This window comes from Mauremys mutica, chromosome 1 (assembly GCF_020497125.1).
Source record: "Mauremys mutica isolate MM-2020 ecotype Southern chromosome 1, ASM2049712v1, whole genome shotgun sequence".
NCBI lineage: Eukaryota > Metazoa > Chordata > Testudines > Geoemydidae > Mauremys > Mauremys mutica.
Window position 1 is genome coordinate 15304405 of NC_059072.1, and position 16906 is coordinate 15321310.

Consider the following 16906-nt stretch of genomic DNA (forward strand, 5'->3'; position numbering starts at 1 on the left):
AGAGGAGGGTTTTTTTGTACCCAACCCAGCAGGGATAACAAGCTGGGTATTGATGGAGGACTTCCACCAGTGTCATGCACTTCTCAGCTGGCCAAGCTCAAGAAGACATTAGTACCTTTTCTGTAAGCTGTGCTGTGTAGTTGTGTGGCTTTTTTATCCATGTGCAGTAGGAAAGGTTAATTCTAATGTGACAAGTCTCTTAAATATTAAACAGATGTTGTTAAATGGTTGGCATAGAAGATAAAGCAGCTAGCAACTAAGGAAAAGTTGCAGCTTCCTGCAGCTCCCATTGTCCGGGAATGGCAAACCACGGCCACTGGGAGCTGCGGGCGGCTGTGCAAATGTAAACAAACTGTCGGGTGACCCGCCAGCAAATTATCATGATGGGCCGCAGGCTGCTCACCATGGCCTTAAGTGATGCTCTTCCTCCCAGGCATCGCCGATTCCTTTTGTGGCCTTTAAGCAGGGACGGCTTTAGGAAGTGCAGGCCCCAATTCAAACACTTTCGGCGGGGCCCTGGCAGGGATGACTTTAAAAAAAAAAAAAAAAAAAGCCTTTCATTTCTTAGCAACCGGTTCCCTATAAAAAGTTCTGATTTAAGGGATGTGCCACAGTAGGTGTATTATTTTTTTTTACCAATAGAGTTACCATACGTCCATATTTTCCCAGGAGGAATTTTTAAAATGTAGCCTGACATGTCTGGGAAAATACAGCTGTATGTTAACCCTACCTAAAGTTCTTCTTAAAAAAGATGGGCCTGAATTAGAAATGAGCTCTGTTTCACATGTGTGGGTCCCCGCTACTCCCTGGGGGTGTGCTAGGGTGACCAGATGTCCCGATTTTTTTTTTTTTATAGGGACAGTCCCGATTTTTGGGTCTCTTTCTTATATAGGATCCTATTTTCTCCCCCCCCCCCCCGTCCCAATTTTTCACTCTTGCTGTCCGGTCACCCTAGGGTGTGCACATGTGTGGGTCCCAGCTGCTCCCTGCCCCACTCATTGAAGCAGGTGTGCAGGGTTACTGCCCTGGGAACTGCAGGGCACCAGTGGACATGGGGCTGGCTGGAGGCAGGGGTGTGTGGGGTGGGCTGGCTGGCTTCAGGCAGGGCCGCAGTGGGGTGCCGCAGGGGTTGGCAGGGCTGGAGACAGAGGAGTGCAGGACTGGCTGGCTTCAGGCAGGGGTGTGTGGCAGGGGTTGGCTGGAGACAGGGCAGGGGGGTGCGGGGCTGGTGCAGGCAGGGCAGGGGGCGTGGCAGGGGCTGGCTGGAGACGGGGCAGGGGGTGCAGCCCACCCTGTATGGTGAGTGCCCTCTCCTCTTCCTCCTTCTCCCTCCGCCACCGGGGTGGCAGCAGCAGCAGCTGCCCGGGGCTCCCCTGCTTCTACTGCCCTGACCCTTTAAATAGCCGTGGGAGCCCTGGGGAAGTGGCGAGGCTCCAGTGGCTATTTAAAGGGCCGGGGCAGTAGAAGCAACGGGAGCCCTGGACTTTTTAAATAGCCCCTACAGCCCTACCCTAGGGCTCCAGCAGTGGGGCTCTGGTGGCAATTTAAAGGGCCTGAGGCTCCAGCCCCTGGGGAAGCTGGGCCACCCTGGTACAGCCCACCGGCTCTTGCCTGTACGGGGGGTTGGGCACGGGGCCCTCTGAGGGGCGGGGCCCGATTCAGGGGAATTGGTTGAATTGGCCTAAAGCCGGCCCTGCCTTTAAGAAGTTCTAGACTGTTCTCAGTGGTGGTAGATGACAGAACAAGGAGTAATGGTCTCAAGTTGCAGAGGGGGAGGTTTAGGCTGGATATTAGGAAAAACTTTTTCACTAGTAGGGTGGTGAAGCACTGGAATGGGTTACCTAGGGAAGTGGTGGAATCTCCTTCCTTAGACGTTTTTAAGGTCAGGCTTGACAAAGCCCTGGCTGGGATGATTTAGTTGGGTTTGGTCCTGCTTTGAGCAGAGGGTTGGACTAGATGACCTCCTGAGGTCCCTTCCAACCCTGAGATTCTATGATTCTATGATAAGTTTAAGTGACTGGCTTGTCTTTGCTTTCTCATTGTTTCCTCATTTTGTCAAAGACAAATAGTACTGACCTTGTGGTGTTTGTAAAGGTGTAGAGGTTTTTTTGGGGGGGGGGGAGAGAAGTACTGACAGCATGCTAGACTTCCTTTATGGTCCATATTCACATACGATCAAAACATTTCATCACTACATCTTAACATCTCTCTACAATTATCAGTCACCCATTGCTGTTTTCAGCTGGCATCGCAATCTTTAGATACTACAAGGCAGACAGATCATTAAGTTCTTAGAAACCTTTAAACTTATCTTTTGTCTGCGGGACTTCAGAGGATAAGAAGTGAAAGTTTTGCCTGAGATTCTCCCCCCCCCCGCCCGCCCCCCAGCTGGTTACAAGGAAAGGGCCCTCCATATCTCTAGGTGTCTAAACTCGGTCCAGCTGGCAGGTGCAACCTTTGGATGCAAGATCTCTATGGAACTCAAACACAGGGAGACAATAGCATGTGCAAACAGTTGAACTAACTCTAGCATATGCTGGCTGCTCAGAGCCAGTCTGGCTGACGTGGTAGCTTAAACACAACTGCAAACTGCCTCCACCAGTGCTGCAACTGTGAAACTGTACAACTGCTAGCCTTTGGGGGAGAGACTGACATTCTCGGTGTATGCAAGGCCCATGTGTAAAAACCAATTCTTGCCAGCAGGCTATTGTCATTTTAGCATATTAAGCAGAGGAAGGCTTGGAAATGTGGTGCAGCTGTCTGCATGTTAATACTTTGATCTAATCCGTTTAGATACAGTGCATTCTTTAAAGCACTGCATACTCTTTTATGTTGACTAGAAAAAGCTATTTTTAATGGTACCTGTATCCATGGTGTGTGTTTGGAGTGGAATTTGCCTAACCAATAATGGACACTTAAGGGTTAGCATCACACACCAAAATGTAAGTTTAATTGAAAAGTGATCTAGCCCATGTCCATTTATTTTAGAACTGTAAAAAGTCACATTCAAGGAAGGAAGTTTTACACACAGGTCTGAGCATGAAAAGTGACATTCTGCCAGTGTCTAAACATATCTCCTTGTCTGAGCAAAGGTTGCCATTCAGATCAGCTAAAACATTCTCAGTGGAGTGAAAGCTGAGTGCGCCTTCTCCATGCGTGGAATCACTTGCATGGCTCTAAAAGGATGGGGAAACTAATACTCCATTCTTCTCAAGAATCTCCATTCCTAATCCCATGCTTTAAATTGGGGCTTCACTTGGGGCACGGGCTCCTGTTCTTGGTCAGCTCTTTTTACACAGCTGATGAAACACATGCAGTTAAACCCAGGCTGAGCAGTTTAAGACTGTATATTTGAATTTCACTGGGGATAAAATAGGCCCTGGACTTTTTCAAGCATCAGTTTATGCATCAGCAGTTTAAGACAAAAAGCAAAGGTTTTGTGAGCTTAAGCAGCCAGGCCTCCTTTTTCAGTGCTTTAATTCTGTAATTTGTATTCATAGGAGGCAGGTGGAGTCCCCCTTTAGGGAGGTTAGCCCCCGGCTCTGCCCCTTTATCTGCCCCCCCCGCCCAGAGGAGCCCCAAGTGCCTCCCATGTTGAGCCAGAGGAGCCTCAGGCTGGCCTCAGCCGTGCTGTGCCTCCCCAGATCCCAAGCTGTCCTGGGTAAAAACCTCATGTCCCAAAGACGCTTTTGATATGCCCCATGAAGGTTCCGAGGTGGCTGAGGAGGGCGGTATTTGTTACTCAGCTTCCTGGATGCAGGAGTCCAGGGAGATTACTAATGAACCTGGTAAGCTGCTTAGCACATACCACCTCCTCGGCCACCCTGGAACCTTCATGGGGCATCATAAAGCAAAAACTTCCCCCCGCCAAACCCTGCAACGGGGTCCGGTGGTAGCACTGGGGGGGGGGGGCAGAGCTTCTCCTGGCCTATTGTACCCGCTGCCCATGGTTATACTGTTTCTAAATCCAGCTGTGAGTAACTGAAGTTATGTCTAGGTGGGAATAGCATATCAGTGCAGTAGTGTCACTTACAGAAACCATACAGTGCGTGCTCGAGCATGTCTCGGGTGAGTTGTGCTGGCACTGAATTATGGTATTGAGATTGTACTAGTGTCTCAAATGCAAGTGAGAGCTCCTGGGAGGTCCTCCTTCCTGTGCTGATTACCCTGTGTGCGGTTAAATGCCTACTGCTCTTGGGTACTGTGTGTAGCCTTCATACATAAACAAATGCAATGGACCCTATTGTGTCCTGCTAGTTTGGTTCTAGGTTGGGTTAGACTCTTCCAGTTATGCCTGCGTTAGCTGCTATTTTTGGAAATAGGTTTTGACCAAATGCTCACGTTGCCCACCCTCCTGGCACTCAGGGGCTGGGCTCTGTGCTGCCTGCCCACCCAGTGCTCTGGTGCTAGGGGCTCAGCTGCCTGCATGCCTGGCGCTCCGGGCCTGGGGTGGGGGGGCTGCGCTGCCTGCCCGCTCACCTGCTGTTCTGGGGCTCAGATTGGCAGCCATGGGGGGGACACTCAGGCAGCCTGGGCCTGGCGGAGGGCAGGGCCCTCTGGCAGGGGCGGGCCAGCCAGGGGCTAGCCTCCCCAAACTCATGGTTCACTCACCGCCCATGGCAAACGTGCTACCTAAATAATGACCAGTGCACTGTGGGATGGCAGCAGGACAAGGACTGTCTGCAATGTTGTGCTGTTTTCCCCCTGTGGTAGCTGTTGGCACTGCCATCACACAGACTAACGTGGTGGAGGCCTCCTTGCTCAAAACAAACCAACTCTAATCAGGAATGCATGGCTGCCTCTGGCACTGGGTAATGAGCAGCTGCATTCCTCCCCATTCCTATTCTTGCATCAAGTTGTTTGAAGCAATACCATACATGCCAATCTCAGGCCTTCCCTTTGCACAAGTACCCACTTAACCTTATCTGCACCCGAGCTCCTCCAACTTCTCCATTAAACCAAGGAGGTTACACAGCAGTAAGGTTTTAGAAATTAAGGGTGTTAATCAGGAATTGCAGACATGAGTCTATTACAACTATTCCCTTGTTCATATGAATTTACAGTGGACTGATCCCAACAAAACCCCATTAACTCTTGACTCCACCCTGCTGAATGTAGGGAGTATGTTACACAAGATTAAGTGGAAATATAGTGTCATTACAGGACCAGTCTATTGAGATGATCCTCAATCATTGAATTTTTCCAATGTTTCTGTTTATAAAATACCTGTCTATTGCCCTATATGTAGAATGAGAATCTCTTCATGCAATCATACATGCAAATAACTAATTCTACTAAGGGCAGGTCCATACTCACCGCACGGGTCGACGCGGTGAGTTCGACTTCTCCGAGTTCGAACTATCACATCTAATCCTCGCGCGCTCCGGTCGACTCCGGAACTCCTCCACCGCGAACAGCGGTGGCGGAGTCGACCTTGGAGCCGCAGAGTTCGACCCCGCCACGTCTGGACGGGTAAGTAAGTCGAACTAGGGTACTTCGAGTTCAGCTACGCGAATAGCGTAGCTGAACTTGTGTACCCTAGTTCGACCCCCGCCCTTAGTGTAGACCAGGCCTAAGAGTTAATGCTAAGCAATAAAAGTGAAAATAAGAGGTGCTTCAGAACAAGAATGATTAAAGTCCCTTATATTAAAGGGCCAGTAGATCACACCTTTACTACCCAATTTAAAGCACGGGGGTTGCACAAGTCACTGTGGGCTTTCTTTGACCTCCAAAACTCTTTGCTCTTTTCTGGTGTCAGTAACTAACATTGAGTCTTTCAGGTCCAGTGCTGTGATTGCAGGGATGGCTTTCAACATCGTTACTTAAGTGTACTTAAATTTTGAACAGAAATCGAGCACAATAAACACAGAATTTTACACACACCCGCAATCCATTTACAGCACTAAACTTTACTTTCTTAAACTTACAATGTAGCAAATTCCAGATTTAATAAAATCCTGGGATATGCAATACCGGGTCCATGGCTGTAATATATTCTCCAGTCCTTAATATTAAAGTAACTTTTCTGGACAGGGTAGAAGAGAATTTGCTCACTGGAACACAAACTTTCCTTTACAAAAAATATTCCAGTAGCATGCACACTGCTCATGCCAGACAGGGCAAGTGCGCATTGTTCTAATATATTAGATGCCGACTGAACATACCCAGCTTTTTTTGCTTATAATCCAAATTTCTTCTCTCACAGGCAACAGCTTTAAGACTCTAAATATTTCAGTTTTCAAACTTCACCTGTTCTTTGACAGTAGCTTTTTCTTAGAGCAAGAAAACCCTCCCCCATCCCCCTCTGCTTTCCAGTATCACAAGATGTTGCAGGGATTCTACTTAAACTTTCCAAAAACAAATTATTTTTCAGGCAGCAAGAGAACCTGGAAAATAAGCCCCAAAAGAGGTGACTGTTTCCACATATGTGGAAAATAGGCTTATAATGGAAACAGGTTTTGTAACCTTAGTTCTAGTTGGCACGCCAGCACCTACTGTAATAAAATTCCTCCCCTTTTTCTGAAGCTTTCAGTGTAATTTGAAGAATGCAGAAGAGCATTTTGTAAGACAGCCGTGCTCTTAGAGCAGTGATCGCTTGTAATGCCTCAAATTACGCCATGGAAGTACAAAGACAGCTAATGTAAGCAATAACCATTCACAAGCTGTCACTGCTCTGAGAGCATTGTTGTTCCACAGTCAGGGGCGGCTCTAGGGATTTTGTGTGCTGGGGCCTGGAGCCGCCCCTGTCCACAGTACTGACATACACATATTATCACCATAGTATCTGAGCAGCTTGAACACCAATGGATTTATTCTCATGATACCTCTGCGGCAGGGAAATATCCCCATTTTACAGATGGGGAAACTTGAGGCATAGTGGCAGGGCTGGAATCTGGACTTTAAGGGTCTCCTGAACCCCATCTCAGTGCCCTAACCAAAAGACCATTGTTCTTCCGTAGCTGCTTTCTCATCACTCCCATGAGAGACTGACTGCTTGGGTGACCATTGCAGAGAGAAGCTTTTGGTTGAGGGAAGAAAGTAATGGCTGTGAACATAGACTTGTGCCTGACGATACTGGGGGAGGCACAATGTGAAGGGAGGGCCATGTGACTGCTCCAGCTGTTGCCTCTGGGTGCCACCTTCTAGCCCCACCTCCCTGTGCCAGGGCAGCCAGTCCTGCCGGCTGCTGGGAGGCTGGGGCCACAGGACCGGGAGCATATGCCTCTGGGCTGGGCTAGGCTGGCCTCGGCCCGACTCACAGCATCAGTGTCTCTGGAGTTCCCACGCGCTCATGGACACCACAGCAGGGGGAGGGACATGGGCAAGGCTCCTGCCTCCAGCTGAACAGAGGGACCTGGCTCCCTGCGCCTTCCCCAGTGACCCTCCCACCCTGGGCCTGGCCCAGGGCTGCTCCTGGGCCCCTCCCCCAGCACTTCCAGCTCCCTGGGCCTGAGTAGCCGGGCCGGGGCGGAGCCGCTTCTCAGGCTGGCTCACCTGTGCTCGGTACCACTCGCTGAGAGGCGGTAGCTAGGTTGACAGAAGAACTGTCTACAAGGGGGATTAGATTAGTTTAACCAGGTCACTCAGGGTGTGGAATTTTCATACCCCTGAGGTATGTAGTTGAGTTGTCTTAACATTTTAGTGTGGACCTGGCCTCTGTCAAAAACAAACCAATGTTCATATGTTAATACCTCAATCCTGCATTGCAGGCTTAACATACTGCACAGTGAGGGCTATTTCTCTGTTCAGTTACCATCACCACCACCACCAGGTATTTCAGCTCAGTAGATTTGGGGGGGGGGGGGGAGGCCATAGGGGGTTTTGAGGGGGAGGGGGGATTTTGTTATTAAATGGGAGACTTTTTTTTCTTATCTTATTTTAAACTGTAGCTGAAAAATGTTGCTCAAACTTTAAAACCCAATCCTGCCATAAGGCAGAAACCACCCTCTGAAAACTTCAGCCCAAGAAATCGGTGCTTTAGACAAGCAACTAAAAATGGGGCTAGGATGGAAACACTTAACTACAGTGTGATGCAGGCAGGCCAGGTGCCAACTCTTGCCAAGGTTGTGGGCATTAGCGAAGAACAGACAAACTCATAGCTGGAGACCAGACCAGTTCACTTGTGTTAATGTTGCTCAATAGGAATTAGTCTTAATGTGTTTAGACTCTAATTCATGCAGCAATTTACAAACAGTCTACAATCTTATTCATGATTGTATTCCATGCTATAAGGAAATACGTAAGTGTTGCTTTATAACTTTTTGAAAATGTCTGCTCTGAACTTATGAACTCAGATGGGAAGTGTGTGGGGTTGGGTTTTTTCCACCTTCCATCCAGAACAAATAGCAAAATCAGATGGGCCATCAAGGAACATCGCAATACAAAGGATTGGTTAATGGCCCCGTCATACCTTGGAAATGCTGTGTGCAAGGAAGCTCATTCTTTATGGACTTGAAAGCTGAATGAAGGCAGTAAAACAAGGACATAGGAAAATTGTCCTTCTCTTTGCTGTTTGAACTGTCATAGGGCCAGAGACCCCAAACTAAAGCCAGAGATCCCCAGGGGTCACCACCTGGGTCTGCCTTGAAAGATGCTTTTGAATTGACAGATTACTACAACTCTGTCACTCCTAGGAGTTAGATAGCAAACATACAGTGAGTTGCATGCTTTAACCTGTAAAGATTTATTAACTATGAAAAATGTTTTATTTAGATAGCTTATTATAGGTTTTGGCTACAGGTCTTACCTTTTGGTGTAAGATCTAGCATAGGTGCCAACTTCCCCTCTTTCCTGTGGGTGCTTGACCCCCCTGTCCCCATTCCAACCCCTTCCCCCAAGGTCTCCGCCTTCTCCCCTGAGCTTGTCATGTTCCTGCTCCTCCTTCTCCCTCCGAGAGCTTGCTAACGCTGCCAAACAGCTGTTTGGCGGTGGCTGGGCAGGAAACGCTGGGAGGTAGGTGGAGGAGTTGGGACATGGTGCACTCAGGGGAGGAGGTTGGGTGGAGGGAGCTTGGCTGCCAGTGGGTGCAGAGCACCCACGAATTTTTCCCCATGGATGCTCCAGCCCCGGAGCACCCATGGAGTCGGCACCTATGAGACCTAGGGTACCAACTGATCTGGAGTAAGTGACTGGTCTCTTGGAACTAGAAGCAACCTGAATATGGCTTACCTGGGTTGCAAGATAGACTGGAGAGTCTAAGGGGACTGTCTGTGACACCCTGGTAAGACTGTTGTTGTGATCCAGGAGTTCATGTTTGTTACTGGCTCAGTGAAATCTAATTATAGAACATACCGCCAGTTCAGGGTGCCTGCCCTCTTTTTGACAGTCCACCCGGAGGTCGGCACTCACGGTTGTGAGCCACTCCAGACAGCGTGACACACAGCAGTTGCTGTCACTAGATCAATTCACCCTGTCTGTCAGGAGTGCACTTCAGGTTACACAATTAATGTGTGGTGTATGGGTGCCAGAACCGCAGTGTTTTGCTCATATCCATCTGGCAACCTTTACTCTGCCAGCAATACATCTGGCTCTCAGGGAATGCAGCAATATCACGTACTACTTGTGTTGGCAAAAATGACCCAAGACGTCTCTTGTATTTATTAGAAAACTTCCAGAGATGGTAGTTTAACCAATATCAACCAGGCTGGTTTACAAGTGGGTTTTTTGCTCTGAAGACCCAAAGATGTTCTTCGAAGCTGAAATGTAAACCAGTGGGGGGGGGGGTTCCATTGGCTGCTTGGGATTATAAAGCTAATTGTGAGTCCTAAAGCATTTACCTTCACACCCACATGGTGGCTATTTAAATTGCAGACCCACCCACACTACTGAGCAGGGGCGGCTCCAGGCACCAGCGCTCCAAGCGCGTGCCTGGGGCGGCAAGCCGTGGGGGGGCGCTCTGCCGGTCGCCGCCAAGGCAGTAGGCAGGCTCCCTTTGGCGGCTTGCCTGCAGAGGGTCCACCAAAGCCGCGGGACCAGCAGACCCTCCGTGCTTGGGGCGGCAAAATGTCTAGAGCCACCCCTGCTACTGAGTGCTTAAGTCTTACTGCTAGTCACCTAATGCTTTTCATCTATAGACTAGGGTTCTGCGAAGGTAGGTCAGCAGCATTGTCCCCATTTTAATGACTGGAGCACCGTGGTGCAGGCAAAGCTTTTGCCTCTATTTTAGCCACTGATATATCTGCAGCAGTGTACACTTTTGTCAAACACTTCTTTACCCCAGCACAGCTTACTCTGGTTTGGCACAAGTCACGTTGCCTTGGTGTAAACTGCTTTTCCTCTAGGGTTTTGCACCAGTAGAGCTACACATGTCCGGCTTGTCAGACCAGGCAACAAGCTAAAAGCAGAGATGGAAATGGAACTTGTATGTTGACTCTCTGCCTGGTTCCCCATTTGCAGCCAGCTGCTGCTAGCCATTCTTACGGTTACACACTGAGAGAAGTGTAGTCTAGAAAAGGAAGCAAACTGCCACTTGCCTCTCATTGCTACTAGAACAGGTGCTTTGCACACAGTCTGCAAAGCTGTTGAGAAATGTCTTTCCTGTGCCTATTATCTCATAACACTCCTTACTAGTCACTATTTGTCATCCTTCTACTTGTGGAAAAGAGTGCTTCCCACGAGGTAGGAGTGTGAGAAGGGTTCAAGCATTGCTGCTTGTAGAAGCATTCTTGGGATCAGGTTAGTTGAGAGCTGTGAATCAGAGAAGGCTAAGTAACTTCTTGGATCATCCAGGCTATTTCCCCACTCATGCAGGATTATTCCCTACTGGACAAAACCTGCTTTACTGGTCCCTCTACTGTCAGGAAGCATTTCCTGATATTTATTCTAAATTTCCCTATTTCTTTAAAAAAAAAAAAATGAAAAAAATTCTCATGCCCCTTCATCCTTGTTATTAACAATTTGTAGATAGTTGGTTTATGAAGGGTTTGTCTCTGCACATCGCTGTACCCCCATCTTCTTGTTTTTCCCCCAACTCAATACAGTGACCAAAATGACTATTTTGGAAGCCCAATATGACTTAACTCTTCTGAAAATCAGGCACTTTAGTCTGTCTTGCATGAGACGCTCAAGCACTGAACATTTGTGAAAACACAAGCCACTACTCTATAGTATCCATTCTCCACCAGAGCAAGTGAGATTTATTTTTTTTAATATGCTCTGCTAAAATAGGGTATAACAGCAGTGGCTATGTCATCCTTTGTTTTTAATAACTTTGAAGTTCTGTCAAAAAAGCAAAAACTTTCCAGTCAAGACTTATGCTCTATCAACCCATATTGCCTAAATATATTCAGTGTTTGTTATAGCTATTTAGACTTTTTTTTTCCCCCTTAGTATGTCAGTTTATTAAGGTTGGAAGTTTCTGATAAGATAGTAATTGTTAGGATCGTGCTCTTTTTATTAAAACAGGTGCTGCATTTGTGTTCTATTATTCACAGTTAGCCAGTCTTTGCAAAATCCTAGACAACTAGCATTTGTTGTTGTCTTCACTTTTAAGACTCTCTTTTCTCTAACTGTAGGATGATGAAAGTCTCCAATACCTAACCCATGAGGAGAAGGATGTTCTCCTGTTTTTTGAAGAAACCATTGATTCTTTAGAAGATGACTTGGAAGAACAGGTCCTACATGACAGCAGTATCCACTGTCACTCCCCAAGATCAACGGATGAAAATGCTTCCAGCCATTCAGAATCTGAAGAGATCATTGACTTGGTGCAATCAACCCCTGAAAACAGTGATCACAAGTGTACTCTGAACAGAGAAGTAGCACCAGGTAAAGTGTGACCGCTTCTAGTGTATGTACATTGAAGCAAATCTGTTACTCAGGATACAGAAGTTCTAAGACATACCTCTTGTTCTGAATTTGTTGAATCATACTGTTAAAAAGCAGATTGTTCACCATGGCCCTCCCTGTTGTAGGGGAAGTTTGTGTGCCAGTACCAACCAAGGTGATTCATGGAGTGCAACATGCAGGGTCCTGTGCCCCCCAGATTGCTTGGTCACATGGTGCAGCTTGGCCTTCCTTCCTGGAAGGCAGCTGAGCCAGCAGGAGAGACAGGCAGGAGAATCAGCTGGAAGCTGCAGGGCAGGACCTCTGCTATCCAGGAGGAGGGAGGGGCACACTATATTCCAAGAGTGGGGACTCCTTGATGGGTGTGACTCGAGCTGTTCCGGGGTTGTGTCCCCACCACTCTCAGGAGGCACAGGTAGTCTCCGAGTACCACCCACGTGGCTTAGTAACTCCACATTATTAGTTTCCTTAATTTAGTTGTTCAGGTGCTGAATTATGACTGTTGTTCCTCTCTTGTGCCCCCCACCCCAAAAAAAAAACCAACAAAAAACACCAGGGCACTAACAAAATAAAAGTGTAATGAAGTTGCTTCAATGAGCAATAGGAGTGAAATCCATGACAATGACTGTAACAAGTATATTTGTTCATGCACCTGTTCCTTTATCCACCTCTAGCCCACACTTCTGTGGACAGCCATCTTGTGAATCAATAGTGGTAGTGGAGCCACCGTGAGGGATTAGAGGAATGTGGTGGGGTTTGGTCAGTGAAGTCACATGGGTCGGTGGTGCCCATGGAGGGTGGCCTCCTGATCCCTACACACAGCCAGTTTCTCCAGACTCTCTGCAGAATAGGAGGACTTGCCCATTAGCAAATGCGCTACTTGGGTTTTACACGTTTCTTTCCCCTCTGGTCACAGTAACCGAGAAAGGGCACAAACGCAAGAAATAGAGGAAAAGGAGAAGACTGCTGAAACACTGCATGTACATCAGGCAGATATGGGAATACTGGATTAGCAGAAGGAAGGATTGTATCAAACCCATCACAGACAGTGTCTAAGCAGAGGCATTAGTTTGTTGCTGGAGGAGACATTAAGCTACTCAAGTTCCAACTTCTTATTCAAGTGAAAAGTTGGGGGAAAGGGGCGTTGTGGTGGGAGAGGCCAATACTAGTGAAAGGAAGCCTTGTGTTCTACTCTGTGCAGGGACCTAACGAGATTCCATTTGTTTTTTTAAGTGTCAGAGGCTGCCAGGAGAACAGATGGTCCTATGCCAGAGGGCAATGAGCTTCCTGAGAAGATTCCACCTCCCGATGCTCCCCCAAGCCACCCTTCAGCTCCTCCACTGATGAGCGATGAGAAAGTTCTTGCTCCATACCCCGTGCAGCACCCCAAGCTTCATCATGCCATCCCTACTCCACTTATCTTGGCTCAGAAAATGTCCGAGAAGCAAGATGAGACAAGGACATGCTCTCCCACTTCCCCCAAGGAGGGGAAGCCTGTGGAGAGGAGAGAAGCCTCGGTGCAGAATGGAGACTGTTTCCCAGCCCTTAAGCACCCTCCGCTGCCTGCACCCAAATCCTACCGGTTTCCAAGTAATATCAATATAACCAATGCAGGTGGGAAGGAATTCAACCAAACTATCTCTAAGGCAGCAGTCAATGTTCAGGTGCGCAAGGCCCAGGTACTGGCCAACATGAACGGAGCAGCCTTTGGGACAGCTGAAATAGAAGAGAGGTGGCAGAAGAATGAGGTCTTGGTTCGCAGCAGAAGCTCCTCCTTAAGAGATCTAACTTCTGAGCAAACACGATACGACGCTCTGACGAAACTAGGCCTGGCAAAGGGAAGGCCAAGTCTGATCCAACAATATCGTGCCCCAAACACACACAAGATACAGGACTTGCAGGAAGAACAGGGAGAGACTGTTCCTAATGGGTATCAAAATATCCACGCAACCTTAAAATGCGATCCCAGCCCTTTCCTTCCTGTGGGCAAGACCGTGAAGATCAAACCAGACACAGCTCTCACCAGGGACAAGGTGGCTCAACAGAATGTTGCCAAAAGCTTTTATGACCATGGGCAGCCTGACTTAAATCTGGAGATGAGAAAGAGGTCAGGCTCACTGCCTAGACCTTCGGGATTTCGACCCCAGGGGATAACAGTACAGTTTTCCGGCCGAGGCTCAACGGAAGAAGCCAGGAAAGAGGCTCTTCGGAAACTGGGGCTGCTGAAAGAGACGATGTGAAAATCTGACAGGACCATCCTGACACCTGGGGGCAAGCGAATGGATTGGCTTTGTGTTTGGAGCAGTCAAACAGGAACAGGTGTAAAAGGAAACTGGGAGAACAAGGGGCAGTTCTCTGCTCCTGCAACCCCAGTAGGTACTAAATATTGTACAATCGCAGGGACTTGCTGTCTTCACACCAAGAGTCGCACCCCAGAGAGTCTGCAGTGGGTTCACCACTACATCCCACTAAGTTACCCATCTGATCAGTGACTTGTGCAGTCTTTCTTTCTAAAGTCCTGGCTGTAGCAGAGGGCATTGCATTAATGAAGTGTTCTGTGCAGTATTTTTTTATTGTACGTAGATGACAAATCAAATGGAGGATTTTCCTTATGTTGTACCATTCTGAAGCCAAAAAAGAGTTCCCTGTGTGTGTGTGTATGATATAACTGAAGTCTTCAACCTATCTCACAAAATTCCATGACTTTTCTTTCCTATGATATTTTATTACCCAGCTCTGCCTTCATCGATACATAACAGGTGTTGGAATCTTCCTTCTCCTCACTCTCTGCCCAAAATCTCAGCTCAAGCATGTCTCTGACTTGTGCCTCTGTACAGAGGGTGGTTTCCTGTTTGGCCTTCTCTCGGACATAGAGGCCCAGGCTTGGAATGGGTAACTGAATTGTTCTGCCACTTAATTTGAATGTCACCTCTCCTCCTAAGCAGTTGCTTCTCGAGCATCTAGCGATTTATTGGGTGTACAGTGAAAGGTACCAGCTAGCTCTCAAGGATAAATGCAGTGTGTTCATCGTGTTCCTCTGACAGCCAAAGAGTAACTTGACAATCAGGAAGCTAAACCTTTATATACCAGAAATGATGACCAGAGAAGCCATAGGAACAAGTTAACTTTGTACTCAGAGCCTTCCGTTTAATGTCTTATTTTAAACAAGAGTTCAGTGGAGGAAACTTCATTGTTCTGAAACAGTAGTTCAACTCCACTGAGCAGCTGTGGCTCAGTACTGTTGTTTTTATTAACTGACCACTTTTTTTTTTCCTGAGTCTTTCCTGTGCTCATCCCTATAGTGTGTTGAGAGCCCTAATTCCCAATTCAGAGATGTACCTTTCTTGGCAAAAATCAGCCTATCCTGCTAATGCACCACCAAAGTTATAACCAGAATCCTTGTACATTAAACAGAATTAAAGGCACTTGTATTTACCAACACATGGAGACTTCCAAAACTCTGTCCAGTTGCCACTTTCCTGTGCCCAGCAGATAGAGTTTAAAGGCGGTGTGAAAATATTTATTTTTAAATGTTAGAAGGGATTTATGTCCCATATGGCAAAGTTACTCTTCCTAAACAAAATACCGGTAACTCATTTTCTCCTTCCATACGTATCCCAAAATACTTTAAGAATAGAAGCTAGTTTGGAATCTAATGACACAGTATCTGACTCTATTTACTCATCTTTATTTTTGTACATTTGTAAGAGGCCCAAAACTTTTAATTTCTCCTAAAGGGGAACATAAACCCAGTCTCCCTCTCACACACTTTTATGTAGCCTGTAGCTTTTTTTTTTTAATGGCTGAGTTATAAATCTTGGAAAATAAGAGGAGTGGTTACAATAGAGACTAACATACCCTCTATTATAAAAGTTCTGACAACTGTGATAAATATGTTTCTGTATTTCCTTGATAGAAAGTGTTGCTTAAAACTTTGAGTAGAATTTATAAATGAAGCTTTTGTGAAGGAAAATCTTTTCAGAATCGTTTACCTGCCTCATAAGTTATAAAATCCTTTTTTTAAAATTAGTATTTAATCAGTTTTTATAATTGTATATGTTATGGAATCTGGCTAGTTTTATTATTTAAATGAGGGATTATTTCTTCAGACTTTTAATACTTTGATTTGAAAGATCATGTTCCCTGTTGTAACAGATGTATGTAAGTAATTTTTTAAATAGACTGACTATTCTTCAAGCAAGCAAAGCACTTAGGCACGAGCTTAGTTCAATACGTGACTAGTTACGTGCTGAACTTTCAGCATGTATTTAAGTGCTTTGCAGGATCTGAGAATCTGGTCCCAATTCAGGACGGTATTTAAGCATGTGCTTGGGACTTAAATAAGTGCTTAAGTGCTGTCCTGAATATGAGCCTAAGTGAGGGTAATTCATTAAACCTATAATCTTAACCATTTTTTATTTCAAATCAAATTTAAGTGTTCCACAGTTTTTATACATCAAACTTTTGAATCCTAGTAAAGAAACACTACAAATGCCAAACCTGTATAAAGCATCTTCACATTTTATCACGTTTCTCTCAACAGTAACAAGTATTGATCTTGTGCTTAAATTTTTTTTTTACAGGTGAGATCACCCTCTTAATTTAAAAAAGCATTTTGCTTTATCCAAGTATTTCTCTGAGTGAAGCTGAATTTCAGTAGATTAGTAAAATCATAACATTTAAAAGTGAATAAGGTTTTTAATATCTTGAAGGTGTAAGAGATCCCAAAATCTTGAGTGTTACCTTGTCCTTTCATTCTTCAATTAGGGTGGAATCCTCAGCTGGTGTGAATTGGCATAATTCTAAAAATACACCAGCTGAGGGTGTGTGGGCCAGTGTATTTATTTTGGTATGCTAACATACCTATTACCCCATTGATAAAACCTCTCCAGTGTGCCTAAAACTGTAGAAAGTAAAGCCATGTACTATATGTGAAGTTTATTATAGCTGCTAATGAAATAACTTGTATATTAATGCAAACTCTGTTGTGTATCATGTTACTGTGTATGTAAATGTTGGGGTTTTATTTTAAGGTGGTAGTTTGTCTTGCATAAATATCTGTTCTGAAAACCATAATGAATCAGCTGATTAAACTAACTAGGATAAAACCCAATGACCAGTA

At 46.2% G+C, this 16906-nt stretch overlaps 1 protein-coding gene across 4 annotated transcripts in view; it reads left to right on the forward strand.

Annotated features, from left to right (window-relative positions):
- PROSER2 (proline and serine rich 2) overlaps positions 1 to 16897 on the forward strand; it is a 32472-nt gene extending 15575 nt beyond the window's left edge. For all 4 annotated transcript variants that reach the window (XM_044995126.1, XM_044995134.1, XM_044995108.1 and 1 more), the window contains 2 exons: positions 11514 to 11766; positions 13018 to 16897. In XM_044995126.1, coding sequence (XP_044851061.1) covers positions 11514 to 11766; positions 13018 to 14024 — 1260 coding nt within the window. In that variant the 3' untranslated portion in view covers positions 14025 to 16897. The remainder of the gene's footprint in view (positions 1 to 11513; positions 11767 to 13017) is intronic.
- The last annotated feature ends 9 nt before the right edge of the window (positions 16898 to 16906 follow it).